This window comes from Nilaparvata lugens, chromosome 1 (genome assembly GCF_014356525.2).
Source record: "Nilaparvata lugens isolate BPH chromosome 1, ASM1435652v1, whole genome shotgun sequence".
Classification (NCBI taxonomy): Eukaryota; Metazoa; Arthropoda; class Insecta; order Hemiptera; family Delphacidae; genus Nilaparvata; species Nilaparvata lugens.
Window position 1 is genome coordinate 24,454,537 of NC_052504.1, and position 22,642 is coordinate 24,477,178.

Here is a 22,642-nt window from a genome sequence, read left to right on the forward strand (position 1 = left end):
ATTGTTTTGTCTCGTCTAAATCGATACATTGTAGTGTGGACGCAGTGCTGTCTCTAGACCATCTATAGTCTGTGTATAAATGTGTCGTAGACACAACTGCAATGGCAATTTACTTATTTAAATAGATCTTCTATAGACTGCGTATCTAGACCGTCTATAGTCGGTCTACAGACAGTTGCGCAGTGCGCAGCATGGTCTACTACTAATGTGTACTATACGCATAGATAGTGAACATATATATGAGGGTGTGGGTTCCTTAGTCAACGATTAGTTTATTTTATTTCTGCAGTGTAAAGAAATATTTCATGTGTAATTCAAGTCCAAAATATCATCACTGCATTCTTGATTTCCGCTATTTTTACTCAATTGAGTAACCTATGTTACACTTATTAGTTCAATTTTCGCAGCAAATTATTTAATTAGGCAAGCTTCAACGTGCAAATAGTTTCAGTAAAAAATAGATCATGTATAGTATGGTAATAGTAATAAATATTGAATACGCACTTTGATATTTGAAATCATCGAGTAATATAATTTATACCAATAATATTTTTACAAGCACTAACATAACTGTACAGAATATATATTATTTATGTTCAATATTCAAAGTCCACTGTCAGCCTTCTTGTGATATACTTAATCTAATGCAACAACAGAATGGTAAGATAGCTACGAGTAATTTCAATACATCAATAGAACAAATGAATTGCACGTTCGTTAGCCAACCACATACAAACCAAAGATTGAGAATAGTACTTATAATCCGCTTAATTATTATTTGTCTCTGAGTAATAATTAGGGAATTGGTATGCCATGTTTTAGTAATATCTGCATCTCAGCTGTTATAATAATGTAGAATGGAATTGCATTTTTCTTTCACTTGCACCGATTTGAGTCCTTTGGATACATAATATTATTGAAAAATGGCAACTTAGAACCATTCTGTTGCTTACATGAACAAATTGCACAACGTCATTAATTACAGACTCGAACATATATATATTTGAAATAGAATTTCAACATCAATGTATATTCAAATATATTTAATCGAATTCATTCACATAATAAAAATCTAATATTATTAAGTAAATCATAAGTTAATTAAAGCTTCTACTACCTTGGAAAACAAATATACAGCAGAGTGAAAAACCATTAATTTCTGATGGCTTAGAACACTTGTCGAAAACATTACGGTAGTTCACGAGTACAGGTACTACAAGTATCTAATTTTATTTTAAAGTACGGTCGTCAAATCATTTGCTTTTTGCTGAAAGTGATGCCCACACAAGTTATAAATTGAACGTGGGTAATGAAGGGATGATGATGAGAGATGGAACGACCTACAATTTGAGGTGGGTTCTAAACAATTATTGTGGAGCTCATAAATAATATTCGGAAGTAGCAGGCGCAAGTCTCCTATCTAAGCCATACGATACCAGCTTGACCATCGACCCAACTGCTTCCAAACTCATGTTTAATATTCCATTATATTCTATTGTTTTATTCTAGGGCGATATTCGAGATTTTCTAGAATATCATGAGCTATTTAATAATATTGAATAACTTTCTAGAGATAATTGATTAGTTAAGAGCTTGCAAAGTTGGTTTGAAATTTTGTAGATGAGAAAAATGGAATTTAGTCGTACCGAATTGGTTAAAACTGAGCTTTTTTGACTAAGTACCCTTCAGGAATTGTATAATATCCGACTGGAAATAATTCAAGTCAGCAATGCTATCAGATATTGCTGTTATTTTTCGACTATTCTAAGAATACAGTAGACACTTTTCAATGTAGGTGGATTATCGTGATAAGAGAATAGTGAAAATCTATGGAAAAAATGTGAGAAGATTGAGAATGAAAAAATTGAAATTGTTATTCTCATATAAGAATACTTCCCTTATAAAAGCTACTTACAACAGTCACACTTCAGCAATATAAAGTAGGTTCAACTCGAAACTAACCTAAAGCAAGCAACAAACACATACTCGTAATGTAATTTTTAGTCAGGGTAAGAATGATATTTTTACTTAAAAAATACAGAAATGCAATGTGTTTACAGATAAATTGAAATTTTAAAGGGACGAAAGTCATTTCATTTGGATACCAAATCAGAATTCACATTGTCTGGCTGTATATCTCTGAAATTTTCTGCTTCTCATTTTAAAATAGCCTATTGTTTATTAGCTTGTTTGAATTAAATAAGGTGTTTGTTCGTGAAGAAGTAGGAACATTCAGTTCGTCTGAAGCACTTTGAGAAGAGTTTAAAACATTGTGATTCACCACTTAGAATTGGAAATCCAAGCAATCATTACTTGAATAAGTAAAAAATACGCTAAACAGTAAGTTTCCAAATGAAATGTAAACGTAAATGTACACAGAGAAGCATGCTGGCGTTTTCGACAACGTGACAAAAATGCTAGAATCATTTTTGAAGTCACATAAATCTGTTTCAGATCTTTAATTTCAATAATTTCGAAAACAGAGATAATTTATTATAATGTACAGTAGTTAGCGACAATGTATTTTGTCTTTAATTAATCAATAATTTCGAAAACAGAGATAATTTATTATAATGTACAGTAGTTAGCGACAATGTATTTTTGGCACAATGCCAAAGATCGGAAATGTGAATTCCAGTTAATACTAATTTCTTAAACAAAAACAAGTTACATGCATACATCTAAATAAATAGGTAACTAGTAATACAACCAATACATTACAAGCAATCGACATTGATAAAATTAATTGCAAACAACTAATTTATTTATACAGCGATTATACCATAAAGGAATGTGAGAAGTACAATCGTATAAATAGAACACACAAAAACATGATGTTTGTGTAACATTCCTTGAGAATAATTTCAAAAGAATATTCAATAATATAGTCAAGAAATTGCCTAACGTATATTGTAGATTGATAACGCAATAATAAAAACAATGTTTTGGATGATGAAACAATCGACATATTTCTCCAATAGTTGAACAATGAAACTATTACAAACATAACAATTATTTTGGAACTGACTGAAAGTGCAAGGTTTTTGAGAATAAATACTATTAACTTTGCATAGTAATTAATGAAAAGTTGAATAATACGAATGTTATACTGTACCTATAAGAGAGGATTAGCTTTGGAGAATAAATTCGGCAAGAATTTGGCTTGAGAAAAAAAATTATACATACATCGGATGCTGCTAAGTCACAAGATGCCAAATACATAGGAAGGGCACTGCAAGGAGTGAAACATTCGAATAATTTTACCCAACAGTCTATAAAAACTAGTGATGCTTCTTAAGTGGCCTGACTTGGAATGAACTGACGTTAAAGAAAAACGGGTTCATCCAAGAGAGTGAGAACTATTTAAAATAAATTTGTGATAGATCGGGAGTATATTAGATGCCATTGTCATCAGATATGTTTATTCACTTTCAACACCTGTAAAGAACTGGATGATCTAGCGTGTTTTCCAACAGACAATCGGATTCAATACCGATTGCAAAATAAATTTTATGTTTTTTTCCTATGCAATTTGAAAGACACCCGGGTAAGCGAGATAATGAAGCATCGGTTAACGAAACACAGCTCCAAACCAATAAAGATAAATGATGCACTGGCTTTATTCTATTGGAATGAGTCTTTAGGAAAGTTTCCTAATCGAAATTCCCCCAAAATTAAATAATAGGGTTTCTCATTGATTTTTAATGTTGTTCACACACAACTCTACATTGCAAAACGTTGTCCATAGAGGATTAGAAAAGTTCCGGAGTATAACTACGAGTAAGTGAGATCCGCATGAAGCGAATGACTATAGATCTAGTAGCTGCATTCTGAAAACTCCAAATTAAAATAAGACATGAAATTTTGGTTAATAATGTATCAGAATGGGATAGTAACTTTTAAACCGATCAATGAACAAATTCTAATCAATTGACTAAGATTTTTCAAATCATAAACTTCAAACAATAATGTAGCTAATTTACACAACTCTTGTTCTTTTCACACAATAATTCAAGTCAAATCTAAGTTATAATATAAATATGATGGTGAAATTTTGAATTTTCGTGGGATTTCATGACTGACTTCAATCAACAGTAAAAGTCAACACTGTTAGATGTTTTAAATTTTTCTAATGTAGAATAAGTGTGTAGGGGATCGAACTGGAATATTTTTAAAAGAGTAGACAACTTATCCAGTAAACTGAAGGTTTTCATCGAAGAAGTTTGTTATTTTGGTAACAGGTTATGCTACGAGATGATCATTGGTACTATTTTGAGCAAGATTTACTGGATGGAATGTAGAATTACATTGTTGACTTGAACAAGATAAGCTCGGTATTGTGTTAACAAGAAAAGAGGCTCGATTGTCTAATATCTGAGTGACTAGATGTAGTAATTGTCATTTACTTTGATGGCAGATGCTGCAGGGCCTCGGACAAGCCCTGCTCGACGAGTCACAATTGGTCGTCCTCGAGGATGTTCTTCACCTGACGCACAAGTGGGAAGTCGTTCTTGCCACACGACGCTCTGAAGTCGTCCACATTCAGCGACCAGATCATCACGCCTCCAAATCCTTTGCTCTTTATGTAATCAGCCTGCAACAACAATATCGAATTTATAATTCTAAAAAATATTTTCTTCTTCTTCTTCTTCTTCCAAGTTTTCATTTTACCTTGAACTGTAGGTTATTTTCAATTTTGTAACAGCACACAGTACCAAAAATGCTAAATTTTCTATCATATAAATCGGGATGTCTACCATATTTCATACATAGCGACCACGAGAAACATTTACATTTTATAAATAAAAAAACAATATTAATTTTTCAAGATACTATTTATTCAACTCGAGTAAAGTTAGTACAGTATATGCCATTCGGGAAGGTGACGTCCTTCTTTCCTGAGGTAATTTTCTATTCTGTCCAGGAAACTCTCCCGCACTCGTTCCAGTGCATCCTCAGTGATCAATGCCACCTCAGTACGTATGGCCGCTTTCAAATGATCCAAGTACGGGGTTTATGTCGATAAACGTGTTTCTTTTCAAATCTCTTCACACATAAAAATCATATATGTTAAGGTCCGGAGATCGAGGAGGCAGTGTAACCGTATGATGTGTGATATCAAGAAAGCATGTTATTGGTGCCCTTTTTTCAAGAGGGTGGAGCACTGGTAACAGTTACCTCGAACAGGTACATGGATATAATAACAATTTTTTCTTCCACAACTGCACAGGCTCAACTTGCAAGATGGGGAACGCGCCACCTTAGTCCTCCGACACACCCAGAACCTGACAGGAGTGGACAGCGACTATCTCATCCATCGACACCGTACGCCAGCGACAGGGAAAGACTGTTTTGAAAGAGTCTCGAATTGGCGTGTGCGTTAGGCGCCAAAACCGGACACTTTTACATTCGTACAGACACGACAAAGTCAGACACATCGAATCTCTGACACTTCCAAAAGGTATACTTCTTGGACGGACTGTACTACGCAGAGCTGTCTGGGTTTTCAAACAATGGTTATTTCTGATGGATCCCCACATGTAGGCTATTCTTAACAAGACCATTGACAATTTATTTCTGAAACCTATCACCTTTTCTATCCCTCTTCGTAGTAATATCAGGCGATGACTTATCTTGTAACTGTATAATTCGTTATATAAATCATTCCTATTTTGTGCAGTTGTCTCTCTTTTCTGCAGTTATTTGGAGCTTGAATAATATAACTATTAGTAAATTTCTTGACACAAAACAAAATAACTTCACTTAATAGTTCAATAGTCTAGATTAGTGAGTACACTGAAACTTCTCGATAACTCTATAATTCGTAGTTTTGCCATCAAAAACACTGTAACTAGTATTCCTATAACGATAAATACACTAGTACCGGTATGCCATAGTAACTGATAACTCCACTGAATTCAGCTGATTAATATACGAAACTTACATCAACTCGCTTTCTTTAATGTCTGTCTGCCTGTCTAGGTATTGTTTGTTTTCAACATAGCCCACCCACATGTATTAGATAATACAACTTGTGATAGCAATACATTTAACGTTATAGTAATTGGTATTATTAGTTTAGGGATTTTGAATTCTGATTGTGAATTATTCACCCATACGGAGTGAACTTTAAAGTTCTATGGATTCAATATAATAATATAACTAGAGACACCCTTGGTTGAAGAACTCGCTCATGAACGGTTGTATTGATCTCTGAAATCTTTACAAGTATGTCAAATTAATATTTAACAATATTTTCTAATATCCATTCATACAGGCTATATCATGAATTAATTATGGGATCAGTGTCCATGATATATTTTTTCGTATTTTATTTTATCAGCCTCGATATTGCAGAGCTTGATATATAATTCGTCACCCTCCAAAATTCGTATTAAATGCTTGGTCCCGTAAGCTACAAATTATAGTGGTTCTACTGTGTTGAATGTAGTCTACTGGGGGGTAATATATTCGAACATTGAGAATTTTGAATATAATAAAATTTTTCAGTATTGTTTTTTCATTTCGAATGTCATTTTCAATACTGGAAGATATACAGTTATCGTTTCCCAAAAAAGCGGGAAAATGTTATTTTTTCATGATAATATTTGATGATTGATTTTTCTACGTTTCAACGACGGGATTTGCTTTTGTCAGTATATGTACGTTGGCATGTTTGTAGATTAGCTTTTGATGATTACAGCTTGGCACTGCTCTCGGTTTCATTCATAACAGGTAATATTGTCATCGTCAATACACGCCAATCAGTCATTGGCCGTTTCAACACTTACCGATTTCTCGTCACGGTACCGGTTTCTTTTTTCCGATGTCCGAAGGGCTAATTGGGGTGACATATTGACAATGAGATCTGTTAAACAATGAGATCTTATAAACTTATAACTACTGTACAAGCTCTACTGTTCACAGAACTACTAGCTACAAGTATTCAACTACAGAAGTCGGAAATAGACATTTCATTTTACTTATGGTAGACACCCACCCTTATCTATCTACTTCACGTCTATGAATATAACAATATCAAAGGATAGAGTTGAAATTGCAAAGGCATAGAGATGGAAATTTAGAAGTAAATGATTGTTATAATTCAATTACCCAGGTGTATTAAAACTGACTACTTTAGCATTACCTGATTACCGCATCATTATGTTACAAATTCAAATTTGCGTTGCGTTGCTGACACTCGGCTGCTCTCTGCAACTATTTTCTCGAATCATGCAATAACTTTAAAACATGACGTCAACAAACTTGGTGACTCAACACATCTGTCTCGTTTTCAAGTGACAATGGCAAACTCTCTCGATCAGCTGTTTTCAACTGATGATGAAAAACTCTCTTGATCAACTGTATTCAACTGACGACGGAAAACTCTCTCAGTCAGCTGCTACTCGGTTGATGAATATTATTACCTGATCATTTTTAAGTTCCCTCAGTGAGTTATCCTAAACATGAGTCCTAATTAAAATGATGATTTCGTATCACAAACTCACTATATTTCAAACTATATACTATGTTTCAAACTTAACCAAAATCGTTAAAGCCGTTTTCGATTTCCATCAGACATACTGACAAACAAACTAACAAACAGAAATGGAATACGATGGTAATATGTCTATAGTAACATCCATATGGGAACGTCTGTTATAGTAGACTGCATAAAACTAATCCGATGTTAGTTGGAAGAGCTGAGTACCTCCTCACCCCTTACCATAAACTATGCCAATTCTTCAGGTGTACTGTATATGAAAATATCAATATTAATTCTTACTTATAATCAGCTGCGGACGAAGTTGATCAAATCTTATTTGGCAACGTTGCATTTACCCTCATGAGACTATTTTCATACGGTCTTGTATATTTAAAATAATGTATAATATAGTGAACAACCAATTCATTTTTAAAGTAATTATTATAATATATATGGGATGAAAAAATAATTGAGAGATTTTAAACTACCTAAAACAACTTGGACAACAAAATAAATAACTTAGAATATATTCTTTTAAATTGGTGCAAGTTCCACATCATCCGCCTCTTGCACAACGGCGGTATCACCAATCCTAAAACTCGCAGCCGAGGACCAACTGCTAGAATAAAAAATAATAATAATAATAATAATAATAATAATAATAATAATAATAATAATAATAATAACAAATTAGAATATCCAATGAATTATTATTATTATTATTATAAATGTATAACAAATTCCGGCCCGGGCAAGATATGTTTCTCATACCACTCCCGTGTTTCGGTTGGACACGTTAAACTGCCAGTCCAGCTGCCTGGAAACAGTCGTTAGGTCATGTCAGAGGCCTTGAAATTGATCAGTCATAAGGGGGACAGTGAAAAGGGGGTCCTAAGCCCCCCTCAAGGATCAGATAAATAATGAAAATGCGGGTAAATAATAATGAAAAATAATGAAAATACACGAATCCTTAGAGTCTCATGAAAATGTAATACTTTTTTTTAACAGCAGTAGTATAGTTCCTTCTACAGTATAAACAATGTAGCAAAATTGCCTTGAAAGTATGGGTACAGAGTAATAAAGAATATATGTTTCTCTGTGGTATAGTTTGAATACAGAATGGGTACACTTATTGATCAGAGCACAATAAGTGAGTTATTGAATAATTTCAATGTGAGAATTAACAAGTTGCAAGATGTCACAGTGAAAGCAAGACAAAGGGAACAATCAGACAATCAAATGTATGTAAAGAGTTGTTGAGAATTATGGGAACAGCTTGATGTATCTTTAGCTTTCTAACTAAAAGTTATTTTCCAATAAGAATATTTTCCCCAATGAAATTGTCATTGTAACAGAAAAATTTATCTTTTTCCATGATTTTTAAGAAATCTGTTTAGTGTATTCCTACTTTAGGGCCTCTCTGTAGACCTAAATTTCTAATAAATATTTCATGATTGAATTTAATAAGTAATAATGTATAATATGTCTGTATTGATACTTCAACCACATTTATATAAAACTGGAAAAAAATGAAGCATATAATAACATCTTCGAATGTAACGTTTATGGGGAAAAACCCAGGTCCCTCTATCCTTTGGGGGTATTCCTCCCCCCCCCAATACCTTTTGGTTTTTGCCCCTCCCCCTCCCTAGCAGTTTGGTGAAATGGCGCCACTAAAGTTGAATGAAATCAACTTCAATTATTGTATGGTATTGTATGGCAAGATTACGATACTTATGAGCTCTACTTAGAAATGGATGGTGAAACAAGATAATTGAACTGGAATGTAATAAACTGTGATATTTTATAATTATATAAAAGAAATTAAGCCATACATTACAATCATTGAGAGAAAAACTAATAAGATGCTTATATTATCTTCTCAAATCTTGATACATTAACAATACACTACCGGTAATTCACGAGTAAATACTGATGGGGTCGATTTCAATGAACAAATTATTTAAATGAAATGGTTTATTTAATTATTTAAACGATTTAAATGAAATGGTTGTTTACTTCTAAATGTCTATACTTGAGCATTCTGTTAATTTCGAACAGAGCTCACTTTCACGGGGTTTTCTCAGATGATGCAGCAATCACTGAGGAATCTCCAGCACAGATTTCAATAATCTAGGAGAGAGTCATCTAAATTAAAACTATTAGTGCAATATTGCTAAATTATTATTGCCAATTAACAGTGTTTTCCAGAAAATACTATCCCATAAATGTCTGTTAATTAAATCTCCCAAGGCACAGGACTGCAATCTTCGAAGAGAAACCTTCATACGTGGGCAGAAAACTGTGGAATCATCTACCGGAGAAGATAAGAGGCTGGATTGTGTGACATTGAAAAAAAGACTTAGTGAGTTTCTCAAAGGAAGGCCCATGTACGAACTATGTGAATTTCTTGAAACAGGAGACAGACTGGCAGTGAACAAAAATATAATTGTGAATACAAACAATTCAAATATATTTAATTATATATATATAATTTTTTATTCTTGACAACAATTGCTATTCTTGAAGAATATGTAAAAGAATTTTGACTATTGACTATTATTCAGTATTAGCTATCACATAATCTCTCTTAGCAGCGACTACATAAACGCTTAACATAGGTTGCTAGGGAACGATAATAATAAGAATGTGATGAATAATCTATCCTGTTCTAGGCGAGCAATATTTCTGTATCACAGATATCAAAACTTCAACACTAAATGTGAATATCTTGAAACGGTGGTTTGATACATTGATGAGCGATTTCCACCATTCATTGTCTCTTGAAATTCTTTATTTGAATCTTGTATTAAACCTTCCCAAAGAAAATGTTTAATCCAATGTGGCGGAACGAAGATGGCAGACCTAAATTATGAAGCTACCTACAGAATTTTTTTAATTTGAATAGGAATCCCAGTGGAGCCCACTGTCAAATTATCTTGGGAAAGGATCATCAAACTGTTTTCCTATTAATACGCTGTGGCCTACGTGAATCCATAGAACTTCATAGGTTTCTCCGTATGGGTAGATGATTCAGAATCAAAATTCAAAGTTTGTCAAATTAATAATACCAACGACATAGCAACTGCCATCACAATTTGTATCATTAATATTACGCGTATGCTACTGAAAGATAATAGTCAGGCAGACACTCAGGAGCAAGTTATTTTGTCTCATGTAGTACTTTCAATGTTACTTTTATATCCTGAAAAAGGACGAAGAAGTGAGTAAAATATTTGTTGTTCAACGAACTTGATCTGTAAAAAGGTTCGAAAGTGCGTGTTCAAATTTGAAGCTGATCGATCAACTCTTTCTGAAGTTATTGTAGTGCATTCAAACAACAAGCAACCCACAGACTGGCAACATTTTGAACTTGAGTAAAAGTAAGAACTTGCTAGCTCTCGTTCAACAAATATTATTGAGAGAACAACGGGCGGTATTATCAAGTTGGGAGCACATAACTTGAAGGAGTCAAATTATTTCAGTGTAGGGGATTGAGTATTTTACAAGAGAGTGTGTTTCTGAGGGATATAGGCCTATAGTGAGAAAGTGAAGAAGTGAGGATTCAATTGAATTGCAGTTTTAGTTTTTTTGCACGGCCGGCCCTCTCTCACATTCAACCATCAAACTTCCAGTACGATGCTACATTAACTATATTATACAATCCTACTCAGTGGAATGAGGGAATTCACAATATTACAAGCAAGAGTTGATAGTAATGAATATTATTGACACAAAAAAAATTACAAACTAGGCATGGGAAAGTCAAATTCAAGATAGGTTGAAGATAATATGTCTGAAGCATTCTATGAAATAATAACAAAACCCTGAGGGGTTTTGAAGAAAGGAGAACATTAGCACACAACCGGTAAGAGAGAGGAGAGAAGAGAGAGTGAGAGAGAGAGAGAGAGAGAGAGAGAGGATGTGAGACAGAGTGAGAGCGAGAGCGAAAGGCGCAGGAGTGATAGAGAGAGGCCAAGGAGGGGGTGAGAGAGAGTGAGGGGGAGAGCGAGAGGGAGAATGAGAGAGTAAGCAATAGAACTAAAAATGCTAAATTTTCTATCATATAAATCGGGATGTCTACCATATTTCATACATAGCGACCACGAGAAACATTTACATTTTATAAATAAAAAAACAATATTAATTTTTCAAGATACTATTTATTCAACTCGAGTAAAGTTAGTACAGTATATGCCATTCGGGAAGGTGACGTCCTTCTTTCCTGAGGTAATTTTCTATTCTGTCCAGGAAACTCTCCCGCACTCGTTCCAGTGCATCCTCAGTGATCAATGCCACCTCAGTACGTATGGTCGCTTTCAAATGATCCAAGTACGGGGTTTATGTCGATAAACGTGTTTTTTTTCAAATCTCTTCACACATGAAAATCATATATGTTAAGGTCCGGAGATCGAGGAGGCAGTGTAACCGTATGATGTGTGATATCAAGAAAGCATGTTATTGGTGCCCTTTTTTCAAGAGGGTGGAGCACTGGTAACAGTTACCTCGAACAGGTACATGGATATAATAACAATTTTTTCTTCCACAACTGCACAGGCTCAACTTGCAAGATGACATCAAGATGGAGTTTAAGCAAGATGGAACAACTTCTCTTACTGCTAGAATTTCAATGAACCTGCTGCGAAACGTGTTTTCAGGCCATCTGATTTAAGATTTATGGAGATGTGCACTGCCCTCCTCGATCTCCAGACCTCAACATGTGTGGTTTTTGTTTGTGGGGACATTTGGAAGAGCAAGTTTATCGACATGAATCCCGTACTTTGGATGAATTGAAAGCGGACTTACATACTGAGGTGGCATGGATCCCGCACTGGAACGAGTGCGGAAGAGATTCCTGGACAGAATAGCAAATTGACTCGGGGAAGGACGTAAACTTCCTGACATAATTTTCTCTACGTAGAGTGAATGACATATACTCACAACTATTTTATTTTATTCAAATTAAATGAATATTATCTTGGAAAATTGATATTGTTTTTTCATTTTTAAAATGTAAATGTTTCTCGTGGTCACTCTGTATAACAACATCTAGGCTGGTACGCAAAAACTTTAACCATATAATTATTTATTAATAATACATATATATTTCAAACACAAGATCAGTGATTGTTGAACGATACTTCTAAGGCTGGCGTTAGACCAAACGAGCGAATGCTTTTTATGAACAAAAATAATTAACAATCTTGATAAAACCAATTTAATATACACTTTTCATACACTATTGATACATGATTTGCTTCAACTACCACTTCCACTTATTGATGCATCCCGCATCCTTCTCATATGTTGGGTTGTTCCTGTGTGCTTTATGCTTCACAAACTTGCTCTAGCTCTAAGTTCATTTTGTCTAACCCCAGCCTTAGAAAACCTGATTATTTTTTTAATGAAATAGCAATATCCAATTTCGTTTAGAAAGAACAACTGTCGAACAAATATAAATTTACCTTGTATTGCAGACTTTGCTCATTGTCGTACGAGATCCACTCTCTACCATTGTAGGTATAAGGCACCTTAAACTCAGAATCAAAAACATACTTTGTATTTTCCCTGTCCAGAAATCTGCAAATATCTGGATAAACAACGAATCCTTCCAATCCTTCTTTTCCGATACCAGTGGCGGGCGCATCCCAACCAGTGTTTTCCTCGTTCAATAACCTGCAATTGAAACCAAATAATGAAATTAATAATTTCAAAATTTTCAATAATTTCTAAATGTATAATTAATAATTTCAATATTTCTAAATGCTTGAGAGATATAGACGAACTCTCAATTCAAGATAGTACTTTTTACAATATAAGAGTGGGCTGTTTCAGGGAGGAATGGAAATTGAAAACGTGAATTATAGAATATTATGTATTAGCTTGAAGCATATAATCCGGCTAGGTGGGACCTCAAGGACGGTGTTGAGTTAATAATATAGACTTGAAGTAACTACAGAATACATTGAAATTTCTCACATCTAGGAACTGTGCAATCAGAAATGTTTTTAAAGTATTTTTTTGCTGAAAATACATCCATGCGGGTTATGAGTTCCAAGGACCTCCATTAAAAAAAAGCAAGTTTATCAAGATTTATACATGTAAATACAGTACATGTATTGAAGAAAAATGTATTGCTGCTCAAATTCCATATATCCACCATCTCTAGCTGAATAATCAATATAAAGCCACTGATTGATTTAATGTTCATATAGGCTAGAGTTCACAGTATACTTGAATATAATATTCCAGTCAACCAACTAAATTCACTCACGTGAAAGAATGTCCATATGTGGGGACTCCCACTACTAGCTTGTCCAATGGCATCCCCTTACTGAGCCAGTAATGGGCCGACCAATTGGTATTTAAAGTTGTAAATATTCCTTGCTCAAACGATGCCTGATAGAGTGGCGCATTCGGCCCGGTTATTGGCAAGTACGAAGTAAAGTAATGGAAGTCGTAGGCCATCAAATTCACAAAATCAACGTACCTGTTGAAATATTGAAAAATATTAGTCCAATCTGTTGAAATTCTTGTTTTAAATTGAAATAAATTTATTTGTAAGAGATTCAACTGCTGATGAGATAAATGTTCACAAATTAACTATCTAGTAGGTTTTCTGGTAGGTTAGGTTTTATTGATCAAAATAGTATGATAAATATGATTTAAATCCTATTTTGGAACTAGGGTAATTCAAATTGAATTTGCTAGTCCACTGTTTCGTAAAAATAGGTGAACTATATTCATCAAACTATACAAGATTATTGAAAAAAGTAATAAGTTTTAAGTAGAATTGGGATGATGATAAACCATATAAGTGATATCATTGTCAATCTAGTTCGATGACAATAGAATTATAAGTGAAATAATATTTATGATGAATTAGAAGTATAAGAATATAAAGAATCAAATGAAAGAAAATCACGTTTGTACACGAAAAGAATGTTTCTAAGAAATCATTTTTGTATTGAAAAAAAAAAAACATTATTCATGCCATGAATGTTTGTAAATTTCTCCGGGAATATTAGTATATCATTTTCAAAGTATTATCAAAATGAATAGTAATCTATTTCATAAAAATTTGTACAAAACTATGCATTAATAACATTTTAATGTAGCATTATGAAAGAATTCATAGTTAAAAACTTACATACTCAAACGAGGAACCTTTAACAATTTATTTCATTAATATTTACTATATATAATATTGATGTAGGCTAGCCCTACATGGATACTTATGATGTGAACACAGTTGCCAAGGTGATTGTTCTGGAAACAAACTGTTTATGAAAAGTACATAATTACAATTATTATAACAACATTTCACAAATTTACAACAATATTGACATGTATAGTAGGCCTACACTGATAATATTGACATGCATAGTGAAATGTTAGGTATATTTTCCAAATAAGAATGAATACCATTCATTCAGGTTTGAGATAATACTGGTAATTTATTATTATTTGTTTGGGATTATCAAACAGTATCTTGAAGTGGATAGAAGTATGGAGCCAATATGGTGGATGCGGTTAGTTAATTACTTTGCCATTTTCTGTACTTGGTAGGCTGCATCTACTATTGTCTGTGGTGCAGCCACAGCTACACTGATGAGCTTCCTGTCTCCTTGGATGGATGCGAGCGCAGTGCGCAGCTCTTTCAGCAGCGCGGTGAAGTCGTTGAGCTGTTTCATATCAGATCCCGGCCACACGGGAAACTCCCAGTCTATGTCGATGCCATCGAAGTTGTGCATCACCAAAAATTGCACTACACTAGCGATGAACCTGAACAAACAACGAATAGAAATACAATAGAAATACACGTTGAAAAAATTACAAGCGATACCTAGTATCATGGAGAAAAGATAACACAAGGAGATATCCCATGGTATAGAGCAGAGCGTTTATCTTCCATATTTCACTGTTAACTCGAGTCGATGGTCATGGTAGTTCTTTTCGTTTCGCTGGTAGTCTCTCATACTGTGCCGTTCTTACACTCTCACCCCAACAAAACAGTAATAATAGATAGTAGTCTACAGTAATCGACTATGTGTCAATTTAACACGAATTAAGACAGAGAGTAATATTGTTAATGGCAATTTTGTTTCAATTCAAGTTGTGTATTTTTTTAATTATCTTTGATTGAAAAGATGCTTTTTTAAATTATTTTGCTTAATAATCATTATAACACCACTAATACTATAGTAAATCATTATAATATATGATTTACAGTGGTAAATATTTCTTAATAATATTAGCTATGTTTTAGCTAAACATAAGTTTAAGCCAACACTAAATCATTATAAAACCACTATGACAAAATTAAAATGATGCATTCAATAAAAATTAATATTCAAAATAATCAAACTAAAGAAACTTAGTCAATAACTAAGATTTATTGCAATACAGACACAAAAGTTGAGTTAACAAATTCGGTTTGAAATTTGTAGCATAAACAACCCATACTATGCAATATCTTCTTATGCTATATTTTATCCAACTGCATGAGCAATTAATTGGCTTCTCCTCAGTTGTTATCCCTTCAAACCAAATCATTGACACAGACAAGACAGATGCTAATAGATTGCGACGTGTCTCAAGAAATGGCATCTAAATCGGAAATCTCTAAATGACATATATTGAGAAAATTAAAAGAATCAGACATTTTTCAACTTGAGTTAATATTATTAAAAATATTCATAATGAAATAAACTCACGTTTGTCTCGACTGCTTGGTATCAACAACTGCAGCTAGTTCACCATTGTTTGAGAAACATTGAATGGATATCATTACCTTAAGAGTTGGATTCTGCTTCTTCATATCAACTATTTGATGATATATCTGAAAATAATTCGACATGAACAATTAGAACACAGAAATAATATAAGAAAAACATCATAATTATTGGAGTGACTTCACGATCATGAATAGAAAAGAAAATAAAGGACATTCACTTGTATTATTGTGAACAGAATTATTGGTTTTCTTCAAAAAATCTTGAAGAATTCATGATTTTCAAGTAAAAACGCCAGTGTTTTACTCTGATGACAATTATAGTTATATTTTATTGGACATGGGAATTCCAGTTCTTAGGATTGTGTGTCATCAATATCCCGTTCAGAATATGAATTGTTTCATAATAAATGGGTGGAAACCCTATTTCATTTCCTGACATCATGTTTATAAATTACTGCTTACATTTTGAGATTCGAATGATCAACTTTTGATGGAACAGACAAAGATGAAATAGTAATTATGTACATATTCAACATACTGTAACGTTAGAAGAAAATGGTATATTATATTGAGGACAATAATACATTATTCATAATAATTTCGAGTTACTTTCCATGCATATTATTACTGTATTATATTATTTTGTGATTAGCATATTCCAATAGAAGTACATCGAAATTCAACCAACCTCGACATCGGATGTATGGGTTGGTTGTATTGTTTTGTTATCAGCATTTGCAAACGCGATGAGAATGTGCGTGCAAAGAAGAGGGTCGACAAGTTCGGGCCACAGCTGATCGGTCATCGACTCGTTGTCAGGCAGCGAGTAATAGCAGACTAGCTTCAACGGCGCTGCCTCCACAATCGTATAAACAGCATCTATTTCTTTGTCTACAGTAACAGTGTTACCAAGAATCGCAAAACTTTGCGCACTGGCATTGATGCTGTGGTAGACCGCCGTTGCATACATCTCTCCTCTCATTCTCGACATTTCTACGTGTCCTAGAAAAGGAACCAAGCATTGTCATTTCCCCCGTATTCAACTACTGAAATACCTTTTTTCAATTAGAACGGTAAACCTATGCTCAGATGCTGTTAGTTGATGAGAGAAGAATAAAATTCATTGATTTGTCGAAAAAGGTTCAAATAAAAATTCAGCTAAAGTGGTTGTTTGATAATATTGATCTATCATAGCATTTAATTTACCTATATTTCGATTGTATGATACCTTAAATGCCGCAAATTAAATTAATGTATTTTTTTAGTTACTAGATTTTTTATTGTATCTAGTGTCAATAAAGTATAGTTATTCTTTTTCTTATCGATTGTCACGATTGTCAGAAGACTCCTCCATGGACACGGACTTATCGTCCACGCATGGAGTTATTCATGAACTTTTTACTTGTTTTTCATATTAATGTTACAAACTAATGTATCGCTTTACTTCGTTCTTACATACTATGTAATGTATGAAGTTTTTGAATAAAATGAATTGAACTCATGCATAATATTGCTCTTATCAAGATGTTTATACCAGAGAGAAGAAAACTTCTTATACTCGATAACTCATATTCTTTGAAAAAGATATTCGTTCATCTCTGGTAATACTCTCTAGCTAATCAAATCAAGTCAGTTTCACAACTAAGTTGTTATGCCAGTGATCAAACAAGAAATACACCAATGACAATGCTTACACAAGATATAATAGAGACACAAATTCACAAATAGAGACACAAATAGAGATAAAAATTCAATTCTTATTTGTAATATAAGTTAACGTGACAAAATCAATAACAGATTTCTTTTGGAAATTGCTCTGGCTGTATCAATTTCAACATTATGGTGAACAATAGACAAATTCTTGACACCTAGTAATAAAAAATTATTGTAGGCCGAAGCTAAGATGATGATTCATGATTACTGTTTAAGATGAAATACAAAGAAAAGTACCTGTCATGACTTTATCTGGTCCAGTCATAATAAAATCCAAAGCTCCTATGTTCTCCTTGCCAGCCAACATCCTGTCTATGGTGACATAGAGTGAAATAATTGAAACACATGAAACTAGTAGCAATAAACCACCCGCCGACCACACATAACTCCTTCTAACAGCCGGTCTAAAACAAACACATGAAATGTATTCACCGTTAAAAAATGTTGACATGTTGACTTGATAAAAAATGTTGACACGTTGCACGATACAAAAGTATGCATAAAAAATCGCGCGATTTGGTCTACTATAGTGAGGTTCAGATTATAATGGTAGTGGAGAAAGATAGGAGAACAACGATGCCGATCCTTTGTCTTATCAATTCCTTCTATAGAGGGTAGCTGATACAGGTTTATTCATGTAATATTAACTGTTCATTCTCGTTTAAAATAATCAATTATATTCTATTAAGCAAGAAATTATATTTTTAATAATTTCATAATGAATTTTCATAATTAAGATGAAATATTATTTTGTTAGGCTAATCAATTATTAATTCTACATTGTTAAAAGACGTTCTGGCAACAGATCAAAGCGAGAAAAAGATAGCGCTATCCGCTTTGTTGAATGATGGACAAGGATAGCAGTACCATTACTAATCAAACACTGCCATTATAACGTTAACCTCACTATAGTGTGATGTTAAAATTGATCGGCTAAGAAAAGAAAATAGCCTACAAACATAAATTACGGCATTGAAGTAAAAATCACAATAAGTAGATTTAAAATATATAAATTTATTTTTATAAAGTTGATCCAGTTGTTTTCTAAATGAAATGAATGAATCAATCATGAATAAGGGGGAGGATGATGAGAGATGGATGCTACATGAACCTAAAGCCATGTCCAAACCACCAGTAAACTAAAGGCGCGTACAGACTTTCGCTCTGCTCCGCAATCGAACGTCACTCGAGCAGATCGTTTGATGATCGAAGGGGGAGCAAGAGTGGAACGCGAGAAGAGCGTGTAACAGAGTTCGAGCTTGTCTAGCTTCTAGGTCGAACGTTGAACTAACCAATACTTGCGCATGCGTGATCAACGTTTTTGTTTGTAATGTTTGTTAATAGTAGTGTTACGATCTCTGTGTTAGCAAATAAAATCAATAATTAATTATTAAAGAATATCATATAAAGTTATAAAAGCATTTATTATATTAGGTACCGGCATATTAGCATTTAGAAGAAAGAAGCCGAACTCCCAACCAAGCCTTTCACCTTTTGAAACATTGACAGAAATGTTATTTTTGTTTATAATAAAACATTAAAATAAATGCAATAATCATAATGCATTATTAGGCTACCCAGCAACCCCCTGGTCAGAATTTTTCATTCAGTTTTGTCCTCCGATCAGCTGAATTGAACTTTTCACATTTGTGAGGTTAGGTTGTAGCGAAGCACTTGTAGCACTTCGTGCAGGAGAATCCTTTCTACTCACTTAACGAATTCTTTGAATGTGACAGTGCACTGGTGAGTAGATACTTTTGACTTTTTTGGCGCTGTGATTTCCGCTGCTGGTTTTTGCCTTATATGTTTTTCTCCTGACTTGTCTCTTGTGAGCATGCCCTGCATGGTCACTTTATGGACAAAAAGTTTATTATTATTGAAGTCAATAAAAAAAGAGCGGAGCGATCATCCTTCGAACCTCTATCGAACTCTTGCGTAACATCTCGCGTAACGTTCATGATCGGAGCGATTGCGGAACGTTTTGAAGGTGCTCCAAGAATATAATAATTATTACATATTGAATATGAATGATATAATTATTGGTGTAAGTCTACGTCCAGTGCCAAAATACCTGTCATCAAATTTTTGGATGAGATCGATTTAGCACAAAAATTAAACGGCGGTCACTATTGTTTTTAAAATAAACCAAGTTCAAAGTAGCACAATTTTACATGCATTTAACCTATAAGTAGCAGCCATTTTGATCTTCAAAATCTTCAAATTATGATATTCCTAGCCTAAAGCTTTTTCTAACCTAAACTTTCCTAACCAAAACTTTTCTAACCTACAGCTTTTCCTAACCTAATTTATTAGAGGTGTTAAATTACTTTTTAAAAATTTATGATGAGTGACCGCCGTTTATTTATTGTGATTTTATGTTAAAAATGACATACTAAATCGATCCCAAACAAAAATTTGATGCCAGTTATTTTGGCATTGGACGTACACTTTAGTGTTTATTAATAACATGTATATCTTCTGTACGCACCTTAATAGATCATATTTGGAGGAGTTTTCTCTTCGAGTTGCTGTTCCTTTAACAGGAGTAGTAGACGCACGAGTTTCAACTTATCTGAGCGATAACCTACTAGCGTGACCATCGTTTTTTAAACTATTAATATTGAATAAATCTTGAAATAATTTGAAGATATGGTTTGTCCGTTTGTGGAAGGTCAAAATAATCGTCCTTCTAATAAGGACTACTCACTGTGTGGTAAAAGGCTAAAGGCATAATAATTCACTTTTGTAACGATACAAAAAAACAAATTTAGCCTTCATATTATAGACCTAGTAGCCTATTTGTTTAAAAAGCCAAACATTGAAAACCAGTTTTGTAACAAAAATTACTGTTGAACGAATCGGTTTAGTTATTATAGACGCGCGTTTAATGAATTTACAATTTTATATTGTTTAATGAACTTATAAAATAATAAGTATAACTAAGAGATGTTTGTAGAAATTTAGGTATAAGCTTTGGGTACAAGCCTAAAAAACAAACAAATTTAAATAAACTAATAATGAAGACCTAATGCCAAAGCTGAGTAGAATTATGATAACATACCAGTATTTTTCTACAAATTAATAATAACAAATTTATTGTACAGTGTAAAGATATTCGTTTAGCTACAAACCCAAAAATTCTTTATAGGTTAGGTAGTTAATATTGAACATTACCTGGAATAATAATCTTCCAATAGCTCATACTTGACTTCAGCATTTGGTCTTTGATTAGACATTTTTGGTGTTAAATTTGTGGAGAATGACAAAAAATCAATAAGATTGCTCCAAGTACATTAAATTAACGTTACTGAATTTGTCCATTGTTTATAGTTCAATACTTGCTTGAAGACATGAAAAAATTACAGATTTTGCGACTGAATCATATGATTTATTTCACTTTCGCCAACTTCATTTCAACCAATATGATGCGTATTACCAACCTACTGATATAAGATAAACTTTCTGAGAGCATCCTGTCTGTAAGCTAAAGATTTTGTGGAGTCATTTTTACGTCGTGAAAGTTGACCAAAAATTCATATTTTTGAACTTTACCTGCATAATATAAACAGAGCCACAGGTGAGTGTTATGTTAGCTATAATGAGGTTTACGTTGTAATTGGCAGTGATTGATTAGCTGCTACCCTTGTCTAACATTCATCAAAGAGGATAGTGCTATCTCTTTCTCGCTTTGTTCTGTTGCCAGATCTTTCAACAATGTAGAGTTAATGAAAAATTAACAAAGTATTTTATCTTAATTATTAAATTATTGGAAAATATAATTTCTTGCTTAATAAAATAGACCAATAGTTGATTATTTTAGACGAAATTGAACAGTTAATATCACATTACTAAACCTGTATCGGCTACAGTCTATAGAAGGCATTGAAAAGACAGAGGATTAGCAATGTTGTTCTCCTATCTTTCTTCATTGCCATTATAACGTGGACCTAACTATAGGAAAGTGTCCACTCTGTTTGAGGTGGAGGAATTGCAATAGCAGCACGTGCTCACTCATGTCACTTGAAGGCCCGTTCACCAGAAGTTTGAGTTAACTGAGATTATTTTGAGTCTTTCAAGATAAGGTAATTGATTGGACTGAATGGAGATTGTAGATAGAAAATTATTTCTGAAGTATCATATATTCATGCAGATGCGTAGACTACGAGATTCTCAATAATTATTCTCTCTAGTACAACTTGTGCCTCTTGTTCTAACATAAGTGCTCTGTGGGGTCTATGGGTCCCACTCAGTATTCCAGTCATCATGTCGATACAAGTTGAAATAGTTATTGTTATGGGCTGTTACAAAAGTTGGAAATCCCGATTGAATTCCATGAGAGCCAATCAGAGAAGCCTTCACCCCAGAAAACATTCTCTGATCGGCTCTCATGGAATTTAATGATTATTATTTTTTTTTAAATTTACTATTGCTATCTAGTCATGAGACTAATGAGAAAATGTTATCGAACTTAACCTACTAAATGAAAATAAAATAGAGTGCAACTCTCACTAGGAACTCTTACTGCTAATTATAATATTATGTACTCAAATTAAATAACTGTACTAATCACTGCTCTGCTTTTTCACTTGAAACCACTCGCACTACACTGATTCAGTCCCCTGTGGGTTGGGGGAGTTTTGAATCGAACACTGTACTCAAGAATGTGTTGAAAACCACTGCTCAAAGAAGGGAGCCATCCAGGCAAA

General features: G+C 33.5%; 1 protein-coding gene across 1 annotated transcript; it reads right to left on the bottom strand.

Moving 5' to 3' along the window:
* Nucleotides 1-509: 509 nt before the first annotated feature.
* On the bottom strand, nt 510-21,329 carry LOC111053933 (chitinase-3-like protein 2). The gene is made up of 8 exons (XM_022340875.2): nt 21,111-21,329; nt 18,174-18,340; nt 16,912-17,225; nt 16,204-16,328; nt 15,032-15,271; nt 13,761-13,976; nt 12,952-13,162; nt 510-4,594 (listed from the first exon to the last, which is right to left on the bottom strand). Exons 1-8 carry the CDS (start codon nt 21,170-21,172, stop codon nt 4,454-4,456), a joined length of 1,476 nt encoding a protein of 491 aa, XP_022196567.2. The 5' UTR covers nt 21,173-21,329; the 3' UTR covers nt 510-4,453.
* Nucleotides 21,330-22,642: the final 1,313 nt, after the last annotated feature.

Excerpts from the sequence above, each read along its gene's own strand:
- LOC111053933 (XM_022340875.2), bottom strand. The coding sequence starts at position 21,172 with ATGTCTAATCAAAGACCAAATGCTGAAGTCAAGTATGAGCTATTGGAA. Across the intron at positions 17,226-18,173 it reads ACCAGATAAAGTCATGACAG|GACACGTAGAAATGTCGAGA; the intron begins GTACTTTTCTTT and ends TTCCTTTTCTAG. Across the intron at positions 16,329-16,911 it reads CCCATACATCCGATGTCGAG|ATATATCATCAAATAGTTGA; the intron begins GTTGGTTGAATT and ends AATTATTTTCAG.